Here is a 26,248-nt window from a genome sequence, read left to right as displayed (position 1 = left end):
TTGTAAATTTCCAAAAAAAAAATAAAACACTTTATATGGTTTGAGTGATATATAAATATGAGCATAAGAATAATGCATAATAATAATGCTGAATAAAGATCGAAACAAAAAAATAAGGTATATTATACTGGAAAAAAATATATCAAAGTTTAATAAAAAAATTAAAAAGAATATATTAAAAGAAAGAAAGGGAAAGTATTACAAATAAAATATATATAATATATTCATTAATATATAATTATTTATTAAAGATTGTAAAAAATAATTTTCATTTGTTTTCCTTTTTGGGCTACTACTATATACTTGTCATATGTATTTTCGCCATTGGTATTTCAACTTATAAATTATAATTGAATAAGAAAAAAGAGGCAAAATATATATACATAGTATATATTATATACGTAAGTATACTAGAGGCTTAAGAGGAGAGACAAATATTTTATAAACAGGATAATATAAACAATCCTATGTATGTAATATATATATATTGGATTCATGGATATAAAAAACACAATATGCAAGCGTTTTAATTTCTCTCTTATATTAATTGTGGTGATCATATGCATATTTGGATTTAAACATAATGCTATAGTATATAAGAATGAATATATTAGTAACAGACTTTTAAATAGTGATATAGGGGAAAATATTCCCCCTAGTCCCTCAGTTAATATTCAAAATATAACACAAGAAAATAAAAATTTAGATATAACAAATTCCCATCATGAATTGGATGACAAAATGAAGTCAATGGGAAATGATTCCGAAAAATATGAAAATAATGGCAAAAATGATATGCATATTAATAATGATAATAAATCTAACACACTAGAATCGTTAGATGAAACAAAAGGAAATAAAGAAATAAACATGAGTGTTAGTAGCGATAGTATTGGAAATGCTGAAGAAAAGAGTGACAAAAATAAAAATGCAAATGAATTTACAGGATCAACATTAGATTTGTATTTTACTGAGTATAACAATATATATACAAATGTTAAGGTTGGAAATCAATTATTAAAACTTTCTTTGAATAGTCGATTAGAAGGAATATATGTTTTTATGGATGATTCAATTTCATGTTATAAAAAAGATGAAAATAATAAGAGAAAATGTTATGACCCTAATCTTTCAGAAACTGCATTATGGTGTAGCAATAATATGATATGCTTACCTGCTATATTATCAATGCCTTATGAATGTTATGCCGATAAAAATTTAAACATAAATAATAAAGTTGAATATCCAAACATATACTATGATGCATTAAAATATAGCACAAGTCATATCGAAGGGTTTGATACAGTTGAACTTATGGATTTAAAAGATATAAATAAGAAAGTAGAAGAGAAAAATGATAATGGTGAAGTGAAGACAAAAAATTTAAATAAATTTGAAACTGCTGATATTAAGCTTATAGTAGATTTATCTATTTATAATAACTGGAATTTATTTAAAGACACAGATGGTATTATGGGACTTGCAGGTAATGAATTAAGTTGTAGAAATAAGAGTGTTTGGAATGAAATAGTTGAAAAAAATAATTCATTGTTTGGTATTGATATAAATTTACCTGAAAATGCAACAAAAAAATATATTACCAATTCATCAGAAAAGAATGGAAGAAATATAAACTTTTATAATGCAATGGTTGAAAATAAAAAAAAAAATAAGAATGGGAATAATACAGGATTTGTAACAAATATCCAAGAATCTGTGATTAAATTATTTTCATCAAAAACTGGGACTACAGAAGGGAATCAAAATAATGGTAATTCGAATATGTTAAACGGAGAAATATTACCCTCAGAAATACATATAGGTGATTATAAAAAAGAATATGAACCTATTTTATGGTCTGAGCCAAGAGAAAGAGGTGGAATATTTTCAGATTCTTTTATGCAATTTACAATATATAATTTAGAAGTATGTAATAATAATATATTTGGAAAAAATAGTAGTAATTGGCAAGGTGCTATTGATTTAAGTAGTAAGTGTTTAGTTCTTCCTAAAATGTTTTGGCTAAGTTTAATGCAATATTTACCTGTTAATAAAAATGATGAAAGATGTATACCAAGCAATAAAGAAATTGAATTTAATGAGGATACCATACCTAGAATGTGTTCCATTGATGATAAGTATAGACCATTACCTGTTTTGAAATTTTCATTTTCAGATAATGATATAGTATCGAATAATAATATAAATAATAGTGATAATGAGGATGAAGAAAATATAAAAAAAATTCATATTCCTTTAGATAATTTAATAATTAAAGAAGATGGTCCAAATAATAATTATTTATGTATAATCCCTGATGTAAGGGAAGGTACATCAAATAGAAATAGTGGGAGAACAACAAAACCATTAATAAAATTTGGAACCTATGTATTAAATAATTTTTATGTTGTAGTAGATCAAGAAAATTATAGAGTTGGGCTTTCAAATAAAAAAAGTTTTTATCATTCAAATGATAAATGTACACAGAAAGTAGAATGTATAGGTGATCAAATATATGAGCCTGCATTAAATATTTGTATTGATCCAGATTGTTCTATATGGTATTTTTATACATTAAACCATGATACCAAAACATGTGAATCAGTTTCATCAAGATTTTATATTTTTATAATAATACTGTTTATTTTGTTAATATTGGATATACAGTCTTATTATTTATATAGAAGATCTGTTCGTACTGCGAAAATATCTTCTCGTTAGTTTATTTGTGGGTATTGAAGAAAAAAAAATAATGTAAACTTTGGAAGGGAGTATATTTTTAAAAAATGTACTACATGTTGTGTGCATTTTAAAATATATGGTATGTTTAAAAGAATGGAATAAAGTTTGCCAATTTTTTAGTTACATATATCTTTATGTAATCGTGTGGAAATTTATGAGGAACATAAAATAAATATGTTACATTAATTAGTAAATGTTATATATTTTAATGAATTTAATGTTTATAATTTTGTAATATTTAAAAGCGTAAGGTATTTAATATTTTATAAAAAATATGGATATATATATCTGTACATATGATATATTTCATATGTTTATATATTTTTTATTTTTTTTTTTGATGTGATGTTTTTATTTTTTGACATAAATAATTATATAAATTCTTTAATTTTATGGTTAACCTATGTCTTATTTTATTATTTTCATGCCAAATTAAATGTAAATTTTTATATGATCTTATATATTTATTTTTGTCATGTGTAGTATTTTATAAATATTTTTATTATAGTTTTTTTTTTTAAATATATATTAAATTGCTTAACTTTTTTGGCTTTAAAATAAGAGAGCTCCCAAAAAGGGAAAATTTTCATTTGATAGGTAAAATAATAAGGAAAACAAATAGATTGGAAAATGAATATGTTGTGAAATTATGTTATATTTCATGTATAAATCATTGAAAATAAGGAGGATATACAACATAATAAAAGCTAAAAAATAATTGTGAATGTTTTTTTTTTATGTATTGCACACTTTTTATATATAAATAATATTCGAAATTTGGGTACTAGTTGAATAAAACAAAAGTTTATATATTATTTAGTGTTACATAAACTGGAACTATAAATAATTTTTATTTGATATGTCTTATTAACAGTTATGAATAAATAGGAATACATATAGGAGGTCGAGGAAAAAAATAATAATAAGCTAGAATATGTCCTAATAAAAATGAATATATAAAGTAAAAATAAAAAAAAAATAAGTGTATGCTAAGTGCACATTAATGCATTTTGAAAATAAGCAATTTTGTAAAAAGTGTAATGAAAAAAAGTATATGTAAATACATTACAATGGGAATAATAAAAAAATAATAATAGATAAATATAATAATTTTTATATTTTTATATATTATTTGTTTATTTTTCTTCATAATGTTTTGCATTAATTTATAGCGTACATGCGATTAGACAATATGTGCGTATGGTTGTATAAATAAGATCATTATATAAGTGTATAAAATATATTATGTAAAATATATGGATAATTTTTTTCCATGCATGTTTTGTAGGAAAAGTATGTTTGTTCTGGTAAATATATTTAATTTCTTTTATTGCGTTTCCAAGGTCTGAATTTTTATTAACTTTATTATTATGGAGGCAATATATAAATTTTTCAATTTTATAATACGAGAAATTTAACGCTATTTGTGTGTAAAAAAAATAAAGAAAAATACGGAAATATTATTTTGCTACTTTAGTGAGCAAATAAATAATTGTAATGTTTGTAACCGCTAGACGGCATACATTTTCACGTGCTTTGTTCGTTGCATTTTGTTAATTATTTGTTTTAGTTTTTGTTTTATTTTTTAGTTTTAGTTTTTGTTTTATTTTTTAGTCTTTTGTTTTGTTTTTCGTTATTGCGTTTATTTGGCGCATTTTCCTGTCTGTCAAAAATTTCGAGCTATGTATCGCTTACTACTTTAATAAATTATATATTTTTTTACAAATTATTATTTTAACTTTTTGTAATAAATAAAAATTTTAATATCTGGAGCAGCAATACCAGATATTTAATATATATGTACATTGATAAAGAAATTAGATAAAAAAAAATATGAAGAGCGGTATTGAAATGAAGGAAAATAATATATACGGGAGTGGATATGCACAATGTCAGAATAAATTAGATAGTGATTTAGTTTTGAAGAATAGTGAGGGAATTAAAAAAAATGGGATAGCAGAAAATGGAGTATATAGTTATAAGACAGTTGAATTGGGAGGCTTAGGGGCATATGGAATGAACAGTATGGATAATAACTTAGTGCTAGACCCGAGTTTCGTTCAGAAAAATCCAATAAATATAAAAGATAAAATCATAGGAGGTGGTTTAGCAGAGAATAAAATAAACACAAGGACATATTTTAATAATAATAATAATTATAGTGATAGCAAAATGGTGGATATAAAATATAATAATTTTGGTATGCCTTATAATATAATAGATAAAAATTATACAATGAACAATATAAGTATGAATAAACGATTTGTAAAAGTAGAGGATGAAATAAATAAAAATAGTGTATATCCTCATTATTATAGAAGTAGAAGTTCAGGCACACATATTAAAAACTATTATCCTAATGTTAATATAAAAAATAATAATGGAATTTCTTTATTCGAACAAGGAATAAATGATAAAAATAGTGTATACCTTTTGAATAATTATAATAAAAACAATGGAACTATTTATGAGCAGAGTCCTATTATTAATATGGGTAAAACTATTTATGATAATTCTTTTGGTTTAAATATAAATAAAGGAATGTATACAAAGACAAATACAAATATACCAAGTAGCATAAATAGAGTCAATGCTATAGGAAATTATAACGTCCCAAATGTAGTAGAATATAAAAATGATATATTATTTCCATATGGAGATAAAATAAATAATACATATACAAATTATCAAAATAATATGAACAATTTAATTGTAAATCCAGATAAAAATATGAGTTTAAGAAATACTCGTTTATATAAAACATCAGAATATCATTACAACAATCCAAATAAAAATGATAATTCGATTGGTATTAATAATATATGTAAAATTTATAATACGGATAATAAAAAAGATTTTAAACCAATTCAATATGAAAATGGTTTGGAAGAATATAGTTTCGTAGAGAATAATAAAAATATAAATGATTATAAAATATATAATAATGATAGTTATGGAACTCAGATAAATTCTATAAATAAACAGTATGGTCCAATTTTGAAAACTGATTCTTTAGGAGAAAATAATGACGGTAAAATATTATTTAACAATATAAACTCACCTATTGTATATACAGAAAGATCTGGAAATATATATAAAAATATTTATAATGAAAAAGAAGAAAATATTCATGACTTATGTAATACAAAAACAATTGAAGTTTCAAATGAAGAGACACATCATGATCATACAGAATTAAGCAGTGAAATTTTTTCATATAATAATATTAATAATTTTATAAAGGGAGATACATCATTAGAGTATATGAATAGTTATAGTAATAGGAAGGGTGTTGATAAAAGTGAAATTGAAAAAGACAGTGAAAAAAATGAAAATACCAACATTTCAATGAGTAATGAAACTATAAAAATAAATAAAAAAAATCGAAATGAATTTTTAGAATGGAAATCTCATAATAGATTATTGAAAAATATTATAGGATCTTATAATGAAAATACGAATATAAAAAAACATGGTTTATTTAATTTACTTTTTGATATGTATGGATATAATAAAAATATTTTTAAAAATTATTTATCAAATAATGATGAAAATGAAATAAAAAATGTTATGAAAGATATTATATATGAATTATTTGAAAAAAAAAATAATAAAATTATAGAAAAATTTATATTTTTAAAATATTTATTTAATGAATATGGACATACAGAGTATCCAAATTTAATATCATTAAAAAATTTTAAACAAATCTTTAGAAATTATAAAAATATTTTTTCATCGAAAAAAATTGTATTATTTATATTTAATTGTTTAGACAGAGGAAGAAAATATTATATTACTGAAAGTGATTTTATTATAGGTATGTTAACATGTAGTCCTCAAATGGGTAATGATATACTTGATGATACAGGAAAATTACGACATCAATTAATTTTTAGAGCTTATGATTTAGATAGAGATGGATATTTAAATAGTAAGGAGATGTTAGTATTTTTGTATCATATATATGAATTATCAAATGATTTAAAACATTTAGAATTAAAAACAGATAAAAATAAATTAAAAGATTTTGTTATTAGTGAAAGGGATAAGCTTATGAAAAATAATGAAAAGATTAGTTACGACTATTTTTACAAATTAATAGTAAATAAACAAATTGAAGGAACAACAAATTTGTTACGATCTAATTGTGACGTTGCTAGTGTTGTAAAAAAATATTTTCTTTACACATATGCAAAAAATTTAATACCCGAAAAATATGTAGATGGTGATGATTTCTTTTTTATAAACTCTAAAAATAAAAAAAATAATGAAACAAATAATATGATTGACAACAAATTGAAAAACGATTCAAGATATTCTCATGATACCATTCATTTTAGTACATCATCGAATAATATTTTAGATGAGGATTACAATAATTTTTATATGTTAAGAAGAATGAATGCGTATGAGGGTTCAGGAATATATACAGATATAACAGAAAATATATCATCGGAGCAAATTGATATAGATACATTTTCAAAAGTTGACACTGGAAAAGTGCTAGCCAATTTAAAAGAAATAGAAACATCAGTGGAGAAATTGGCAATTGAAACTTATAATAATACAAAAAAAGTTAAGAAAGATGAATTTTTAGCTAGTATTGATCAAAATTTTGAAAAATCCAAAACTAATGATATTCATTCTGTTGAGAAAGAAAGAGATACTTTTATGGATAGTCAATCAGTGGAATTCCAAACAAATAGTTACGAAACTGATTATAATAATATATATGGTGATGAGAAGGATAAAATTGAAATAATAAAAAATAAAGTAAATATTAAAAATAGTAAGTTGGGTTCAATGGAATATGGAGTGAAAGAATCTGTTGGTAACATGAACGAGTTAGATGCAACGGGTTCTGATTTAAGAAAAGAATCAACTTATTTTGAAAAACCAAATGAAGAAACAAAAATAAATGATGATTCATATGTTAATGAAAATTTGAGGGTAAATGATAAAAATGAGATAAACGATTTTGAGTGTATTAATTTGAATCCAAATCGTTTAAGCATATCTAGTTTTGATAAAAAATGTGATACTATTTTAGAAAGTAGAAAGGAAAATAATATGAAGGATGATGAAAATTTGAAAGCAGATAAAAATATGGAGGACAATGTTAGGAATACTGATGTAGTAGTGGAAGGCAATGATAATACATTATTAGTAAATAGTGAAAAAATAAAAAATAGGAATGTTTTACCTCATTTTGGAAAAGAAGAAAATTGTGAATCAAATTTGAAAGTAAAAGAAATATATGATTATGATTTAATTGGTGATGATAAAGAAAAAATGGAGAATAGTATTAAGGAAGTTGTAAAAGAATATAGAGAAAAATATATAACAGATCATAAATTATTAACATTAAATCAGGATATAGCTTTTAAGGTGTTTACTACTTTTTATAATATTTGTTATAAAAAGAAGAGAGAGGATTATAAAAATTATTTTGATATATTTAGAGTATGTAATTATAATGATGTTCTTCTTTTATGTGATGAGGTTGTAAAATTATTTAAATTAGAAAATTCACTTGAATTTGTTAATTTGCCATGCAAAATATTTGGGGACATACATGGAAACCTATTTGACATTGTTGATTTTTTTAATTTGTACAATTGGCCAATGCATGATAATAACAATAGAATAATTTCTTCATTAAAATGTGAGAAGGGTTTAGAAAATGGTGAAAATAATATGAGCAATAAATGTGTAACCAATCAGAACTATATGAAATATGTGTTTTTAGGTAATTATTTAAATCGAGGAGAATTATCTTTAGAAGTCATTTGCTTCTTATTTAGTTTGAAAATATTATTTCCTAGACATATATATTTAATAAGAGGAAATCATGAAAATAGATTATTTAATTATATATATGGTTTTTATAAAGATATTGAAAAAAAAATAAAAAGTAATTTTAATTGTTTAGGAAAAATAAATTATAAAGATGATGTTATATGTGCATATTCATATGAAGTATTTAACAGAATTAATGATGTTTTAGAATTTTTACCTTTATCTGTTTTATTAGACAATGAAATTTTATGTATACATAGTGGTATTGGTGACAGTATTCAAAATGTAAAGGATTATTTAAATATTGAAAAACCAATTATAATACCAGAAAATGTTGATAGAAATAATAATAATAAAAGTGAAATATTAAAAAAAATTATTATAGATACATTATGGTCTGATCCTATAAATTATTTAGATGATAATGATATGACATTGTTGAAGAGTTGTAAAAAATATGATATAATTCCATCAAGTCGAGGAAAAATAACAGTAAAATTTGGTAAATATAGATTATCTAGTTTTCTAAAAAATAATAAAATAAAAATGATAATAAGAGGAAATGAATGTATTCCTGAAGGATATAAATATGATTTTAACAAAAAAATATTGACTCTATTTTCAGCTACAAATTATTGTAATAAATATAAAAACAATGCATCAAGTGCATTAATTATTAAAAAAAATAAAAATATTACAATATTTAATCAAATTTTGAAACCTGAATGTGAAAATATAAATCTTAATGAAAGTCACAACAAAGAAAAAGCTAATATCGTATCCAAAAACCTTGAAGAAGACAAACTAAACAAATCAGAGATTATTCAAAATGAAAATAAAACTGCAAACAATTTTGATCATACCAAACATGAGGATATATCTTCTAAAAAGTCTGAAAATGAAAATAAGGAAACAGAAAATAATAATGATTTAATAGAACCCCAATTTTATGCTAATAAAGATTCTGAAAACATGAGCAATGATGATAATGCTGAAAATGTATTGGCAGATGGTACAGATGTATGTGAAAAAAAAAATGATAATTTAAATGATAATAATTTAATGAATGAAATGTTAAAAGTTTTGAGTTATGAAAAAAATTTAGATAATTGTAGTGATGGTAATGGTGAAAAAGATGAGTATGATAAGAAGCAAGATAATTTATTAGAGTCTGATACAGACAAAAATGGCGGGAACCCTCTTTTCGAAAACCCCTGTAGTGAGGATATAGGAAGCGAAGAAAATGAGGAAAAAGAAAAAGAAGAAAGCATGACATATGACAAATTTTACAATAATAAAGAAAATGAAATTTTTAACGATTTTGAAAATTATTGTAATGGTAAAAGTGTGGATGATATGACCAAGTTTGATGATTTGGGAATGGGAAAAAGTGAGAATAACGATATATTTTTAGATGAAAAAAAATATGAAGTGATGAAAGATGAAATATTAGAAGGATGCAATTATAAAATTGAGTCAGATAAATATGCAGATGAAATAATGGAAGAAAGTTTTGATAAAAAAAGCCGAAACAGTACAAACAGCCGAAATAATACAAATTCTATTATAAATAGTTTTTTCAAAAATAAAAAAACAATCGAACAAAACAGTTCAAATATATTTCTTAATTATGATGAAGTTAATAATTCAAAGGAAAATGAAGACAATTTTAAAAATGATAACTGTTCAAAAAAAAGTTCATTGTCAAATGAAAATATTGGAAAATGTTATAACATTGAAGGTTTAAATTCAATGGATGAAATTGATGATGAACTGATTTATAAAAGAATAAATTATATGATGCCCCCAGATTTGGCCCTAACAAATAAAACACAAATGAAAAATGGAAGTTACACTAGAGAACATAATTCAGCAACAATGAGAAACACAAGAAATGAAAGCAACACTATGGATTCTATAAATAAGTAAATTACGAACAAGTTATTAATTTTTTTTTATTTATCAGAATAGTTTAACTTTGTACTTTCTCTGTTTTATAATTTTATGTAATTATAGTTTGATTATTTTACTTTAATTTTTTAGGGCAGAAATGCAACATTTGCCTCCAGACCCTCAACCACAAACAAAAATATCTCTCCAAAAAAGTTTAGATGATTTACATGACTCCCAATATTGAAGAGTTTAATTGATTAATTTATTTTTTTTATTTTATCCTCATTTTTTTCAGCTTTATTTTTTTTGTTATTCTCAAAATTTGTATAAATGCTACATTTTTCGAAAACTGTTTTTAAGTACATTATTATTTTTTATAAATTTTTGTTTTTTATTGTTATTTTGTCCATTTTTAATTTTTTTTTATTTATTATTATTTATAAATATTTAACTGTATTATTTTTATAAATTGTTTTATCAACCTTGCCGGTCAGGTCAAATACCGATATTTAGTTTAATTACAGGAAAAAAAAAAAAGTACATAATAAAATAATGAGATAAAAATGGCATTTGATATATAGACATTTGGAAAAGATATACTAAAACATGAATTTTGACAGTTAATAAGACTAGTTTTGTTTTCTATATTTTGAAATAAACAAAAATAAATTATAAAATGTTGTTGTTTTGTGTGTGTGTGTGTAAAGAAAACTAATTAATGAAAGAGCTCGAAAAATGATTAGTGTAAAAAAGGGTAGCTAAATGAAAAGCTTTGTTCATAGGTATAATATCACTAGGATTAATATTTTCATTTAAAAGTATACAATCATTTTTAAAATTTTTAAATTGTTTTAATATTTTTAATAAATTATAAAAATAAATTTGATCAGAATTTTGAATTTTAGTAAAATTTACAATACTTAATAAATTTTCTAAGCTCAATATATCATCTCCTAAAAATGTTTTACTATTTATTAATTCCATTGGTTTTGGATTTATAATTGTGTGTTGTTTGTCTAAGGAATTTTTTATATCTTTATTAATATCGTCACAATTTGATAATTCCATATAAGTATTATTATTACTACTTTGAGAATTTATATTTTCATCCTTTTCCAATGTATGTTGATTAAGTATAACGTTTAATTCGTTAATAATATACTCAACAATATTTTGTGGTTTTTTCATTAAAATTTTGTATAAAAGTATTGATAAAAGAATGGATGTATCATTTTTATTTAAATATAAATTAAGATTTTTGTAATTTATTTGGTTTTGTATAACTTCTTTAATATTAAAATCGAGATTAATATTTGTTTGTCTATCGTCATTAATGTTTTTATATAAAGGATTATTTATTATATCATCATTTTCATTTTCATCACTTACATATTTGTCATTATGAAAAGTCCCTAATATTTTTATTCCATCTGTAAATCCTTTCAACTTTTTCTGAATTTTCACCATTTTTTTGTCATTTGTATGTGGTATTACTTACAAGGTTTACATATGAAATATCGTGGGAATAGAAAAACATACAAAATGACGGTCTCTATATAGTTAGTAAAGTATATATATATATGTGTGTAAATTTATATTTATATATATATAACTATTGGGTATATCTTGACATTGGGGTTATAGAAATTTTTTTTGCGATGAAAAGGTGTATCACTATTCGTATAGGTAATGGGCCAAAATAAAATAATAATAACTATTATTATTTTTATTAATATTATGAATAGGATAAATAAAATAATGCTTTCGAAATATATATGAGGAAAAGAAGTTCGCGAAAAATCGCTTACCTGTTGAAAATTATGTAAATTTTTGTGTAAAAATTTTTAAAGGTAAAAAAGGTAAGCAAAAAAAGATGCGGGAAATACATAGCAAAGAGTTTTATAGCTTAATAAAATATTTCTTAATATTTTCGATATTTATGTCATCATAATGTAAAGAATTTTTGTAGGAATACTCATTTTGTTTTATCCTAATTAATTTAATTAGAGTAGCATATTGATTTATGGAATGTGCAATGTCTCGTATTAGGCTTCTTATATATGTTCCGCCTGAACAATGTATATGCAAATCAAAAAATGGGAGTTCCAATTCTTTTAAATATTTTATATTTTTTAAATGAACTTTACTCGATTTTATTTTGACGGGTATATTTTTTCGTGCATATTCATATAATCTTAATCCTTTAACTCTTTTGGATGAATAAATAGGTGGTACTTGATCTTTCCATCCAATAAATTTATTTATACTCTTAGATAGTTCGTTTTTTAAATTTTCTGCATACTCCTTATAACTTTGTAACAATTCAGTGGTATCATCATCGTCTTTTTTGATTTCTTTCATGTCTTTCATTTTAATTATTTTTCCCTCTCTATCCAACGTATCGGTTTCTATTCCGAATACAGAAACTGCTAAATATTGTTTATAGCATTTTAAAAAATTGGACAATTCTTTTGTACCTTTTTGTATTCCTATCATTAAAACACCCTCTGCAAATGGATCTAATGTTCCTCCATGTCCTACTTTTATTTTAATGTTATTTTGATTTATATTAATAAAATAATTTTTTAACACTTTTTTAATTTTTTCACATACTTTCATAGAATATAATTTGACAGGTTTATAAATATTTAAAAACCCTCCATATAATATATCATCAATTGTTGCTTCCTTTTTTGTATTATTTTGTACAGCACTTGGGGTTAAGGTCATTATTCTACTGTTACTATTTAAAAAAACATTTTCATATTTTTTTATATATATATCTACTTCATTTTTCGAGATAACGTGATCAGAAGTATTTGTTTCACTTTTTATATTTACGTCCAATTGGTTGGCTGTTTCCTTTTTTTCTATTTTTGAATTTAAGTTATTTTGCAAATTTTCTACAACTTGTTTGTGTTTGAGATTACTTTCTTCTATTTGTTCACTACCATTTTTATCATTGTCTTTGGAATAATAAAGATGAGGGTTTACATTTTTGATTTTTTTATTTTTAGAGATATCCTTTATTTTTGTAATGCGCCATTCGTAATATATTTTACTATTTCTTCTATCGCCAATACAACCTGTTTTTATTTCTTTTGAATTAAAAAAATTATCACATTTTATATTTCTTTTACTATTACTATGGGGATCAGAATGTGGATATACGAAATAATATTTCAATATGTTATCATATTTGTTAATATGGCTTTTTGAATATTTATTTATGTTATTTCTCGATTTTTTATTATCTTTATTTGGGTTTAGATAAAATAATTTTTTACTTTTTTTATTGTTACACATACATATATTGACTAACATGTAGAATATGAACAATAGGATGGGGTATTTTCGTAATATCTTAAATTTCTGCTTTTGCATATTTCAGGCATCTTTGTATTATTATAAGTTTGTGTGCTTGTAAAATGGATATTCATGCCTCTTAGCCCCTTTTATTCCTTTTTGATGCTATTGTTATAATTTTCCCTTTGCAATCATCGTATTATTTTTCCTTTGTGATATCAACTTGTTTTTTTGCAGCAAAATTTATATCATAATTTATGTTTATCTTTAAAAATTGTCATATATATATATTCGAATAAATTATTTAAAAATATTTTATATATTACAAAATATATAAAACGGGGACCTTTAAATTGCATATATTATGTAGGGTGACGGAGAGGCATATAAAAATGGATACCTGGAAATTATATGACCCTCTTGTATATTTCTTATTATTATTACAATTATTTTGTTTAGTTTGTATATAAATTTGTTCATCAGTCATGACATTATGAAATAATTTAAACAAAATGAAGAATATTTATTTTTTATGGATTGAGAAAGAAATATAATCAGAAAATATTGATTATTTAGTAATTTTTTTAATAATTTTTATAATATTTATTATATAATTTTTAGCATTATGTAAATGATCAGTTTCTTGCAAGTAGGATGTTCCCACGATGTATTCCGTACACCCTTTGGTTCGGTACAAAAGTAATGTAAAATAAGATTTACAAAACAACACAGAGAAAAAAAGGAATATAATTTTTTTCACTATGCATAAAAAATTAATACTGACACACTATGAATATATACACATTCGTGTGTAATATTTGTGACATATATTTTACGAAAATATATTAATGGAAATAAAATATGATTTATTTCATAGTATGTAGGATTTAAAAAAATATAAAAAGAAAAGGGGATAAGTCCCATGCAAATAATAAATAAGTTAATTTTTGTCACTTCATCATATGAACGGGTTTTATTTATTAAATTAATATAGAACAAGAATGAGGTGGGAAAAGTTTGTAGTTTGTTAGGATAAAAATTAGAGAGCCATTTTTTTATTTTCCAATTGCATTCGTTTAAGTTTTGCTTCATGTACCATCCTTTCTTTTTGTATTAGATGAGATGATTCTTCGAGTATGTCAACAATTTGATGTATTTGAGATGACCATTTGTTTAATAAAGTTTGTGGATTATTTTTTTGTCCAAATTTAATTACCCCATATAAACGATCAATTTTTGCATCTAACATTTTGTTTGAAACTAATTCTAATAATAAATTTTCTGATTCTTCATTTGTTGAATTTATTAATTGAGCTAATCTTTGTAATGATATTTTATTATAGCATGTTGAAATAACATGTATGTTATGATGCATAACTTTTTTTTTAAAAAGGTGCCATCTATTTTCCCCTCCTACAAAAACAGAGTCATTAAAAATATAAAAAGATTGTAATTCTTGTTCATATGATAATGGCCATTCTATTAGATCTTGTTTAATAAAATCGTTAACCATTTGTTCATATGTTGGTATTTCTTTTAATTTTTTTTTTTGTAATTTTATTAAGTTTAAAAATTTAGTTTGTTGTTCTTGAAAAGGAGATAGTACTAAAAAAATGATATAACATTTTAATTCATCAATCCATAAGTTAGGATCATTTTGAACACACTCTGTGTTAAACCTTTGTTCATAACAATTAGCAACATCTGAATAAGATTCTTCATTAATGTAATATTGAATCATGTAAAGAAAATATTTCAATTTAAGATCAGCAAATTCATCTGTATCTAATAATTTAGGATTAATTTTTCTACTGATTACATGGCATCTAATAAAATCTTTACGTAAAAGTACTAACCTCATTTGTTCTAATATGTATTCTGTTTTATCCCTTTTGTCCATAGATATAAATGTTTCAACATGAACATCTTGTAATATATTTGCAGCTTCTTCAATATTACCATCATCTTCTTTTATTTTTGATAAAATTCTTATAATTTCAGATCGTTCTACTTCAACAAATATTTTACCTTCACTAATTGTACATAAAGTATTTATTAAATTTAATTTTTCTTCTTTATTTTGTATATCAACAATCCATGATTTACATAAATTTATTATATCAATTATAGTCCTTTTTAATTGTCCTCTTTTTTTATTAAAAAATATTAAATACTCATTTACTTTTTTGTAGTTTTCCATTAATTTGTATTTGTTCAAAATGAAGCAGCAAATTTTACTTGTTGATATTCCATCGTATGATTGCCTGCATTTTTTTTCAAGTAATATGAGTTCTTCTATGATTAATTCAAAGTCTCCCACCTAGGAAATGAAATTACATAATATGAATGCAAATGTATAATTTAAGTATATTATTTTGTGTTAATAAAAATGAAAACAAGATGAAGGAATGCAATTGGTGCTAAAAGTTGTATATATGGTATCACAATGGAGATATATCACTTTCGTTGTTATAAAACATGTTCTTATTTATTTTGATACCTTAAAGTAGTTTTCCGCCTTAGCTAGTAGTTCATCCGTTTCTGGGCTGAAGTCCTGGGCTATTCTTGGATCAGTCAAGAGACCATCGCTGGATCCGATAATTTTAGCTGCTGTATCTTCCATTTTGTATTTGTTCGTACAAACTGAGGATTTTTTTTCTTATTTTTTTGGCTATCCCTTTTTATTTATTTTTATTTTTTTATATTTTTATACTTGAATGTTTCACTATTTTGTTATTTCTTTTTTTATTTTTTCTATGGTGATATAGTACCTATATTCATACATAACATATATACATGTTATTCCATAATCATGTAACAATGAGTATTATTGGGGGTAAAGAAAGTAAGTGAATTAAAAAAAATAACTGCAAAATTGTTAAGGTATATAAAGTATTATATAATTTGGTATATAAAGAATATCGGTACACATATGCAAATGGGAATAATACCATGGAAAGTTTGTGAAGTTTCAAAAAAAAATAAAATAAATATTACTATAACTTTTATTATGTAAAAAAAAGTTTAAAAAAAGAAAAAATAAGAATATGAAAAGTTTTTTCAACAAGCAGTGTTTTAAAAATTGCTTATAAAATATATCAATAAGCACTTCAAATTGATAAAGGAATGTATACACATATTATGTATGCGTAATAAAATATGGAGATTGCTGGTATGTATATATGCGCTTTATTATATCCTTATATTTATGGCGTAATAAAAAAAAATAAATGTAGGGATATTTCACATATAAATAGAAAAAGCTTGTGTTGCCCTATTTCAATTTAGGAAAATTTTTTTATATAAAATATTTGCAAAAAAAATATATCCATCAAACTATGTATATATAAAAATGCAACATTATAAATATTTTTTTTGTATAATATAAAATGCACTACAAATTAAAAATATGTTGTTTGTTCGAAGGTACATAATTAATAATGTAAAATACGTATGTAGAATAGCTATGTGAAAATTGATATATATATATATATATATATATATATATATATATATATATATATAAAATAATAGTATATAGGTTTACAACATGAATTATATAAATAGTATACTTTCTTATGGGAATGTATATATTTTATTATATGATAATATTTAAAAATGGTAAAGGGATAGAAGAGAAAATATTTTCAATTTAATGTTTATTCGAAATGGGTGTTAGGCTTAGGAAAAGATATGTACTATTATATATGTTCAGTACATATATGCCTATATTTTCATTCATTCAATAATGTATATAAATATTAGCATTTAGTATTTTTGTGTATTTTCTATTTTTCCAGTTTAGTCATAAAAAGACATAGTTTTACTGATAAACTCTTTTTCAAAGTAGTGTAAAAATAATATGAATAAAAAAAAAAGTTAGCAGAAAATGATAGGATAAGTATGTTTTCACTTAATATATATTTTAAGAAATGTTTGGGTGTCAAATCAAAAATAAGATATCAAAAATGGCATCGATATTATAGCACAGGAGAATATTCATCAAGTGTTAGTCGTATATTTAATAACATAAATAATAATTTAAAAAAAAAAAATAATAAATCGACTGAGCATGAAAAATGTGATAAGGTTGCCATAAAGGATATAAAAGATATATATAGGCAATATGATAGTGTAATAAAAAAAATGAATTTTAGTAAAATGATGGGTAGGGATTTATCTTATTGTATGAATATATTATCAAAAATAAACTATTTTAAAGAACATATTTTTTGGATAAAATGTGCAAACAGATTAACTAAAGGGTTTATGATACATCGAATAAATACACAAAGTTATTATATTATTTCTAATGCGTTAAGTAAAGGAATGGTGCTATATGATAGGGGTATGAGTATTGGAGATGAGGTTGGTATGTTTGAAGAAATTGAACATGTAAAAGTGAAAAAAGAAAGTGAAATAAAAAATATAATTGAAGGCGTCGAATTTTCTCGTATAAACTTTGATGGAACAGTGAAGTTAAATAGGGAACGAGGCAAAACATATTTGGATAAAAAAAGTAATAGTAATATAAAAAGGTATCATAAAATATATGATGAAATATCAATACGATTTTTATACGATGTAGAACGATTGAATATAGATGAAATAAGTTGTATCTTAAATTTATTTTCCAAATTAAATTTGAATGAATATAATTTATTATCATATTATTTTTCGGATTATTTTGTTATGACTTTTTTAAAAGATAAGCTAAATTTTGAAAAATATACACAAATATGTTTAAATAAAGAAAATAATAAAATGTGTTATAGTGAAACAAATCAAGAAGATATCGAAAAAACAAAAAATATATGTTTTATAGAAAAATATGATATATCAAAATTAATAATTATTTTACATTCTTTAGTTAATTCTCATGTTACACATGTAGAATTTCTATATATTTGTTGTTATTATTTTAATAAAAATTTTGAATATTTAAATAATATTGATATATGTAATATATTATATAGCTTTGGAAAAAATAGTGATTGGTTGCTTAAAAAAAAGTATAAAAAATATATTTTTTTAAAACGAATAACCGATAAGCAATATGTATCGTATATTAGAAATATTGTAGACGGTATTAAGCAGTATGAAAAGTTTTATAGTAGTAATAAAAAATGTGGAGGTGAAAATTTATGCAATATTGAAAAGTTATATTTCAATAATGAACAGATAGATAATGGGGATTCATCATATTTTATTAACAAGATATGTGAAAAAGGAGAAATATATTATTCTTCTCTCTTGACAAAAATATTAAAACATATACAAAAAGAAAAGGTCTTAAATAAATTTAGTTGCATCCAAATATCATCAATAGTATTATCACTTATAAAATTAAAAATAAATTCGCTAAATATTTTTCATAGTTTTAATTATAAAGTTATTGAAATGTGGAAAGATTTTTCTTTAAGATGTATTGCTGATTATTTATATTCAAAGTATGAAATAAATTTGAGTAATGATTATGTCCTTTTTTTATTATTTTATAAATTTGTTCAAATAATTTTTCATAAATATATGGAAGAATTTGAAAAAATATATTCCAAGCATGGCAAGCATATTAATAGTATAAAACAAAGTAAAGAAGGTATATATTTTTTTCAGAGAAATTATAAAAAATTAAAAATATTAAATACTAGAGATTGCTTACTAATTGTTAGAATATTCCAGTCTTTTTGCAAAGGTGATACAAAAAATAGTTCATTGAAAAATCAGGATTTCAAAACTTGCTATGATCATTTATATTGTCTTGAATATGCACTTATGTTATATAAAAGTAAGGAAAAACAAAAACAAATAAAAAAGTCAGTTTTTATGGGAAAAAATTTTAATATTAGTGATGGTGAAAATAATAGAAGCAATAAAGAGGAGTGCTTTTGGAGCGAATTGGAATCATCTAGTAACTCATCTATTCCCTTACTTGACAACTTTGATAAAAAATATGAGACAGTTAAAAGATTATCATTTAGGACATTATGTCTTTCTCTTTTTCAACATTTGGACATTTTTCCATTTGAATATAAATGTTTAATTTCCTATTTTTCAATAAATATTTCGGATTATTTTTATTTGGTAAATTATGAAGGTGATGGAAAAAAAATAAATAACCATCTTTCGTTTTATGAAAATGAAAATACTCAAAAAAATGAAGATTACAATTATTGTATAAACAAAAACACCAAAATGGATCATTGCCCCAAGGTGAAAATACCCAACTTTGAAGTATCTCGGCTGTGCATGTCTTTTAGTTCAAGGATGTTGTTTCACGTTTTAAACGAAATGAAATATGAGACGTTAAATGAAGTTACACTTAGACAGATATACACATGCATTTTATGTTTGCATTTGAACATAATTAATATATGGGATTTAGCAAAAATAAAATTAAAAAATGAAAAAAAAAAATATTTGTTACTACTTGGTAATGTAATTTTACAAGAGTATTGCAAAAACGATTTGAAATATTTAGATTTATATAAGAAAAATATAAATACCATTTTAATGAGCACAAAGGAAATACCTAATTGCACAATATTCCATTTTATCTCATTAAATATTCTTAAAAAGATTGCCGTATTTTTGGATCATGCAATGGAAAAGAATTATCAACAAAATGAAATATCCATAACATCAAGTATGTTGTAAATTTTTTATAACTATTTGCATTGGATATTTGTCTACATATTCTATCTTATTATATGTTAATATTTTATTTGAATTGATTGTTTAAATAATTTTTTTATAGAAATGCATAATGACATATCAAGCTTTTTGAGGGCATTCATCAGCAATATGAATGAGAAACAAAAGAAAAAGATAAAGCAAAGGAATGAAGTTATAGTGGGTCCATTTGTCTTAGTTAGAAAAAAGAAAACTTAAGATAAATTATAATATAGTTTTGTTCATTTTTATATGTTCTTATATATATTTTATTTTTTTATTTACCTTTTCAGGATTGTATTTTAGAATAAATGGGGGATATCATTTTCCTTTTTTAAAATTTGATTTTATATTTTTGTATTTTTTTTATTTGATAGGTGAAATGTTTACACTCATCTATATGAACATACCTATATATTTGCATGACAATTTTGAACAAAATATTAAACTAATTGTTTTTAAGTGCACAATTATACGTGCAAAAATATTATTTTTTTAATTAAGAATTATATTTGTATTTGTTTGATTTTCATATTTATATAAACATATTATGATATAATAATATAGTTGTGTTTGTTATTTATTATAACATTGAAAATTCATTTGAATAATTCAACAAAATGGATAAAAACATAATAATATATGTTTTCAAATTTGATAGCTCAACATGTATATAATTTAAAAAAAAACGAGTGCTCACACAGTTTGTATACGACATTGAACAAAAGTAAAGCAACAAAATTAATCGAATAAAATTGATGATGTTGTATTGAGGATATTATATTAATATTTGATGGAATGACATTATAATGATATAATTTATAGTTTTGTTAATTTTATAAAAAGGTTAATTTATATTTCTGCGTATTACATTTTTTAGTTTTTTCCTTGACTTTTTTTTTCGGCATTTAGTAGAAACAATAACACTTATTCTATTTAGAGCCTTTAAAAGTCCTCTATAAGTATTAGCATTGGCATTTTGTAATTCTTTGTTTACATTTTCTTTTATAAAATTTTTTTTAGTTTTAGCTGTTTTGTTATATTTATTCACATTGAACTTCCCAACAATTGTATGATTTATTTTTTTATTTCCCTTCTTATAACATTTATCTTGGGTACTATTTATTTTATTTTTTTTATTGCTGTTAATGTGTGTATGAACCTTTTGAGGAGACACAGAATTATTCTTTATGTATTTAAAACTTTTAGACAAACATTTTTTTTTTTTTAAAATTTTTTTTGAAGAGATTAATTCAAGGTTGTCTTTCTTATGAATCGTGGACTTTTCATTCATACTTTTTCTTATATTTATATTTTTTTGTTTTTTTTTTTTATTAGTAGATCCTGTTATTTTAGGATCTACATTTAATTCATTATATGAAATAGTATCGTTTTTTGTTATGTTGTCATTTTCGAGTGATTTATCTGAGGGCTTTATTTTACTATTGTCAGGTTCATCCAATTTATCCTCGTATTTTTTGAGAATATTTTTAGCATTTAATTTAGAAGGTTTTTTTTTTGGATCATAAGATATATGTAGGATAGAAGAATCTTTGTTTTTAGTATTTTTGATTTTTGTATATTTTTTAAGAGAATGATTTGATTTTATATGTGGAGTTACATTCGATTTTTCATTAACTTGATCAGTTTTGTTATCATTGCTATTCTTTATTTTAAATGGGTTGTTTTTTTCATCCATATATTCATTTTTTTTACTTTTAAATGTACCATTTTGATTATTTTTTTTTTTTTGTAAATTTATATTTTCTTTATTTATCTTATCATCATTGCCATCAATTTGTTGATAGTTGTTTAGACTACTTCTTTTCTTTTCTTTTTTAATATTTGTACTTTGTTTTTTTTGTCTATTATTTTTTCCATCGTGGATTTGTTTTGAAAATTTAAGGCCCTTATTTTTTGCCATTCTACAATAATGAGACAATTGAAAATGATGCTTTAATAAACGCTTTTCAGGTATTTTCGAAATGTTATATTTTTTTTCCCGTTTTATTTTTTTAAATGGGTGACTTGAATAACATTTAAACAATTTTGTAGGGCTATATTTATTTTTGTTTTTTTTTTCACCTATGAAAGAACTAGTATGTGTTGTAATTTTTTGGCGTTTTCTCGACATTTTAAAGTTCTGTTTTGTATTATTAGTGGATATAGATATTCTTTTTTTCTCTTCTTCATTTTTTTCTTCATCATGAATATTAAATGGTCTAAAAGTTATTTGCCTCTGAACTAACTCGATTGGATCTATATTTATATTCTCTGTCTTTTCCTTATGTTTTATGTAAGAAGGTATATTATTTTCGGTTCCTTTTTTGTCTATCTTATTGTAATACAATAAATCATTTTGACATTGGTCATATTGTTTTGCTAAGTCTATTAATTTAAAATATTTTTCGTTGGGATATATGGGGAAGTTCATGGTTTATAATTCACGGGGCACGTGAGTATATGCATATACAAATTTATTTGTTTGTTTTTTTAATGTATATATGTGGATTTAATATTAAAACCGAATTGAAGCCACACATATACTAAAAGTGATAGTAAGAGAAATTCATAAAATTTATAGAAAACAGTAGATATATTTAAAAAAGTATTGTATATTTTTTTGGCAATTTATACAAATTGTATGTCACAAATTTAGTCACTAGGTAAATAAATAAATGGATTTTTGGTGTATATATTTGAGAACAATTTTTTATATTTGGACAGACATTTAGTACAAAGTATTAATATGTGTGAATTAAACAATGGTTTTTTCAAAAAAAATATGTTATATAAATAGGATAAAACGAACATTAAAAATTACAAGAATTACATTAAACGTTACAATTTAAATAGTTTTTCCATAAATGCATGGAAAAGATAAAAAATATTTTTTGAAATTAAAAAGTATTAATTATATTTATATAGTTGTAGAAATTAGGGAAGTTTATTAAAAAAAAGGGTAAATAGTGTAGAAAAAAAAAAAATAAAAAAGACATTGTTTCAAAATAGTTTACATAATGTATACATTTTTCATGCACATATGCACGTATACATATATATAGAATTACCTCTCATACTAGAATAAAACACTATTATATATCAATCTTCATATGAAGGGGAATTAAAAAAAAAATAAAATAAACTTTTTTAATTTTTAAATACAAAATTAACTAAAAAATTAATTAAAAAATATGTAAAATAAAGAAAAAAAAATGTTGTAAGCTTTGCAAAAAATATCTTTAATATATGTGTTCATTATTCCATTTGCTCATTTGTTTTGTTGTCATTTTTTTATGTTTTTTCTCGTTTAAAAAAGATAAGATAATTTTTGTAAATTTTTAAAGGGTCCTACAAATTGTCATATTTTATTTGGTATGTTATATTATTGAGAATTTCATTATGGGGAAGGAATTCACAACTATTTCTGTGCTATGTGTGTATCCTCATAGGTATTAGAATAATATCGTATATATCCATCTATATAGATATTTCCCTTAAAAATGTTACAAATGACTTTGGCAAAGAATGAATGACACAAAAATATTTGCTGCCCTATTATCTAGGAGTGTTTTAGAAAGCTCATCATTATCCTTTAATATATTTTTTGCAAAAGTTTGCACATATATATATGCATAATACAATGAATTTGAAAAAAAAACAGTATGATATACATATATATCATATATCTAATATTCTCATATTAATTTGTATATATCACTCTTGGAAAATTAAATCTAGAGATAACCCTTTCAACAAGGTACAAACAACAGGAAAAAAAAATTAATGATGAACGATATGTTTGTCATTCGTTATTTTTGTGCTTTTTTATTTTTATGGGTATTTTTTTCATTTTTTTTTTCATCATTTTTATCGTCCTGTTCGGAAATATGATCATCACCATTAATCCCATCATTAAATAGGAGGTCTTCTGGATCTTTGTTTTCAGTTTTCTCTGGTTTATTATCTTTATTTATTTTTAAAGTTTCATTATTTTTCAAATGAGAATCTGCCAAAGATCCAATTGTTATTCTCATTTTATTAGGTTTATTTTCTATAGGATTGACATTTTTACTTGTCCCAATATTTTGACTAGATTTTGCACTATTATTTTTTGATAATTTATTTGAATGTGCACTATCTGATCTATTTCTTTTTGCTTTTTTACTTTTTTTACTTTTTTCACTATTATATGGGTTATAATCTTCATCATATTTAACACTATGTTTTCGGTTATTCATTTTATTCAAAATTTCATTATCATCTTCTTTAGTACATTCAAAGTCGTAAGCATCATATTGATAATTTTCATTTGTATAGTTAGCAACAGATGATGCACCTACGGCTGAGTTGGCATAATTGCCTTTGTTTCTTCCACTGGTTGTGGTATTATTCATAACGTTTATATTGTTATTTATATTTACATTATCATCAAAATCAGGATATTCATTTTTATTTTTATTTGTATTATATATATTAGGAGGCGTTTCTCCATTCATTTCCATTTCAATATATAATTTATCATATTGTTTTTTTAATTTTTCATAATAACTTTTGATCATATAAGATATTTGGTTATTTATGCATATCTTTTCTCTTAATAGAGCCATACAGCTTTCTCTATCGTTTGTTATTATATTTAAATATTCATTTAATTCGTCTTCATTAAATAAAAGTTCAGGTTTTCTATCATCACTGTCTTCATCTTCTTCTTTAGTATTCCAATTTTTTATATTATCGTATTTATCTAAATTATCATCAATATTGTGTACCATCATATCTGTTTCCATTTGATCATCTGTGAGTATTTTATTTATATTTTTTAATTCATCATTAGGATTATCTGATTGTGATGGAATATTTTTTTCTTTTAATTGTTCACTACTAAATGATGTTTCTTCCGTTTCTTTGATATGTTTTTCATCATTTTCTGTTTTTATACATTTTGTTAATTTTTCATTATTAACATATTCTGTTTCAAAATCATTATTTATTTTATTATCATCAGGTGAAATTTCTAATTTCAGATTCTCTTCTCTTTTCGAAAATGTATCCATATGGGTGTTCATATTATTATTAGAAATTTCATGATCATTTTCGTCTACTAATTGCTGATTAATTGAGTGATCATTTTTATCTAAATATTCACTGTGGGTATCATTTTGGCTATGTATAGACTGTTTTTTTATAGTTTGTTTATGAATATAATTTAAATTTTCTAAATAAAGTTCTTCTTTTTCTTCAATAGTTTTGCTAATTTCATGTTCCTTTATATCAAGTTCTTTCATAAGGAAAAGTAATCGATGCAAATATCCCGTTAAATGAAAAACATTTTCCATAAATACATGTGCGGAATCTGGCATTTTTATTTAATCTATATATTTAATTCGATTCATTTATTTTCATTATATATTTTTACATATTATTCTTAATTGGAATTATTTTTAATATGGAGTCAATAATACCGGCAGCTATTGTTTCCCTTCCTCTAGAAACATAAAAAAGTGAAACAAAATAGGTAAAACCCAAAAAGTATATTAATAATGCAGTGGCTGAAAATGATCATATCGATATACACATGTATGTGGAAAAAAAATAATCACAATTTTTTACATGAAAGTATTAACATTTCCTTGTTCTTCCAATCGCTCTAAGCATGTGCATGCATACATACATATATATATATATATTGGATTAAATTCTCATACCTTTTTAAATTAGTATTTTCTGGGAATATGTAAATTGCTGCAATATCATGATTGAATTAATATACTTATGGAAGAACATTGGCATATACTTCACCATATATATATGACATCCAGTATTGTACTTA

General features: G+C 22.8%; 8 protein-coding genes across 8 annotated transcripts; 3 read left to right on the top strand and 5 right to left on the bottom strand.

The window, feature by feature from the left end:
- Window positions 1-495: 495 nt before the first annotated feature.
- Window positions 496-2,721, top strand: PVVCY_0500300 (conserved Plasmodium protein, unknown function; the record flags this gene model as incomplete). The annotated part of the gene is made up of 1 exon (XM_008627405.1): window positions 496-2,721. One exon carries the CDS (start codon window positions 496-498, stop codon window positions 2,719-2,721), a length of 2,226 nt encoding a protein of 741 aa, XP_008625627.1.
- Window positions 2,722-4,575: 1,854 nt separating this feature from the next.
- On the top strand, window positions 4,576-10,681 carry PVVCY_0500290 (serine/threonine protein phosphatase 8, putative; the record flags this gene model as incomplete). The annotated part of the gene is made up of 2 exons (XM_008627404.2): window positions 4,576-10,469; window positions 10,588-10,681. 2 exons carry the CDS (start codon window positions 4,576-4,578, stop codon window positions 10,679-10,681), a joined length of 5,988 nt encoding a protein of 1,995 aa, XP_008625626.2.
- Window positions 10,682-11,148: 467 nt separating this feature from the next.
- On the bottom strand, window positions 11,149-11,904 carry PVVCY_0500280 (conserved Plasmodium protein, unknown function; the record flags this gene model as incomplete). The annotated part of the gene is made up of 1 exon (XM_008627403.2): window positions 11,149-11,904. One exon carries the CDS (start codon window positions 11,902-11,904, stop codon window positions 11,149-11,151), a length of 756 nt encoding a protein of 251 aa, XP_008625625.1.
- Window positions 11,905-12,336: 432 nt separating this feature from the next.
- Window positions 12,337-13,821, bottom strand: PVVCY_0500270 (tRNA pseudouridine synthase, putative; the record flags this gene model as incomplete). The annotated part of the gene is made up of 1 exon (XM_008627402.2): window positions 12,337-13,821. One exon carries the CDS (start codon window positions 13,819-13,821, stop codon window positions 12,337-12,339), a length of 1,485 nt encoding a protein of 494 aa, XP_008625624.2.
- A 961-nt stretch (window positions 13,822-14,782) lies between these two features.
- Window positions 14,783-16,366, bottom strand: PVVCY_0500260 (26S proteasome regulatory subunit p55, putative; the record flags this gene model as incomplete). Its single annotated transcript, XM_008627401.1, has 2 exons — window positions 14,783-16,063; window positions 16,244-16,366. 2 exons carry the CDS (start codon window positions 16,364-16,366, stop codon window positions 14,783-14,785), a joined length of 1,404 nt encoding a protein of 467 aa, XP_008625623.1.
- A 1,280-nt stretch (window positions 16,367-17,646) lies between these two features.
- On the top strand, window positions 17,647-20,726 carry PVVCY_0500250 (conserved Plasmodium protein, unknown function; the record flags this gene model as incomplete). Its single annotated transcript, XM_008627400.2, has 3 exons — window positions 17,647-20,389; window positions 20,501-20,613; window positions 20,709-20,726. 3 exons carry the CDS (start codon window positions 17,647-17,649, stop codon window positions 20,724-20,726), a joined length of 2,874 nt encoding a protein of 957 aa, XP_008625622.2.
- A 536-nt stretch (window positions 20,727-21,262) lies between these two features.
- Window positions 21,263-22,849, bottom strand: PVVCY_0500240 (conserved Plasmodium protein, unknown function; the record flags this gene model as incomplete). Its single annotated transcript, XM_008627399.2, has 1 exon — window positions 21,263-22,849. The coding sequence occupies one exon, from the start codon at window positions 22,847-22,849 to the stop codon at window positions 21,263-21,265; it is 1,587 nt and encodes a 528-aa protein (XP_008625621.2).
- A 1,378-nt stretch (window positions 22,850-24,227) lies between these two features.
- PVVCY_0500230 (conserved Plasmodium protein, unknown function) lies at window positions 24,228-25,778 on the bottom strand (the record flags this gene model as incomplete). The annotated part of the gene is made up of 1 exon (XM_008627398.1): window positions 24,228-25,778. The coding sequence occupies one exon, from the start codon at window positions 25,776-25,778 to the stop codon at window positions 24,228-24,230; it is 1,551 nt and encodes a 516-aa protein (XP_008625620.1).
- Between the last annotated feature and the right edge of the window lie 470 nt (window positions 25,779-26,248).

Source organism: Plasmodium vinckei (assembly GCF_900681995.1).
Source record: "Plasmodium vinckei vinckei genome assembly, chromosome: PVVCY_05".
Lineage (NCBI taxonomy): Eukaryota > Apicomplexa > Aconoidasida > Haemosporida > Plasmodiidae > Plasmodium > Plasmodium vinckei.
The sequence above is the reverse complement of the archived record's forward strand: the minus strand, read 5'-3'. Positions and strand labels throughout refer to the sequence as shown.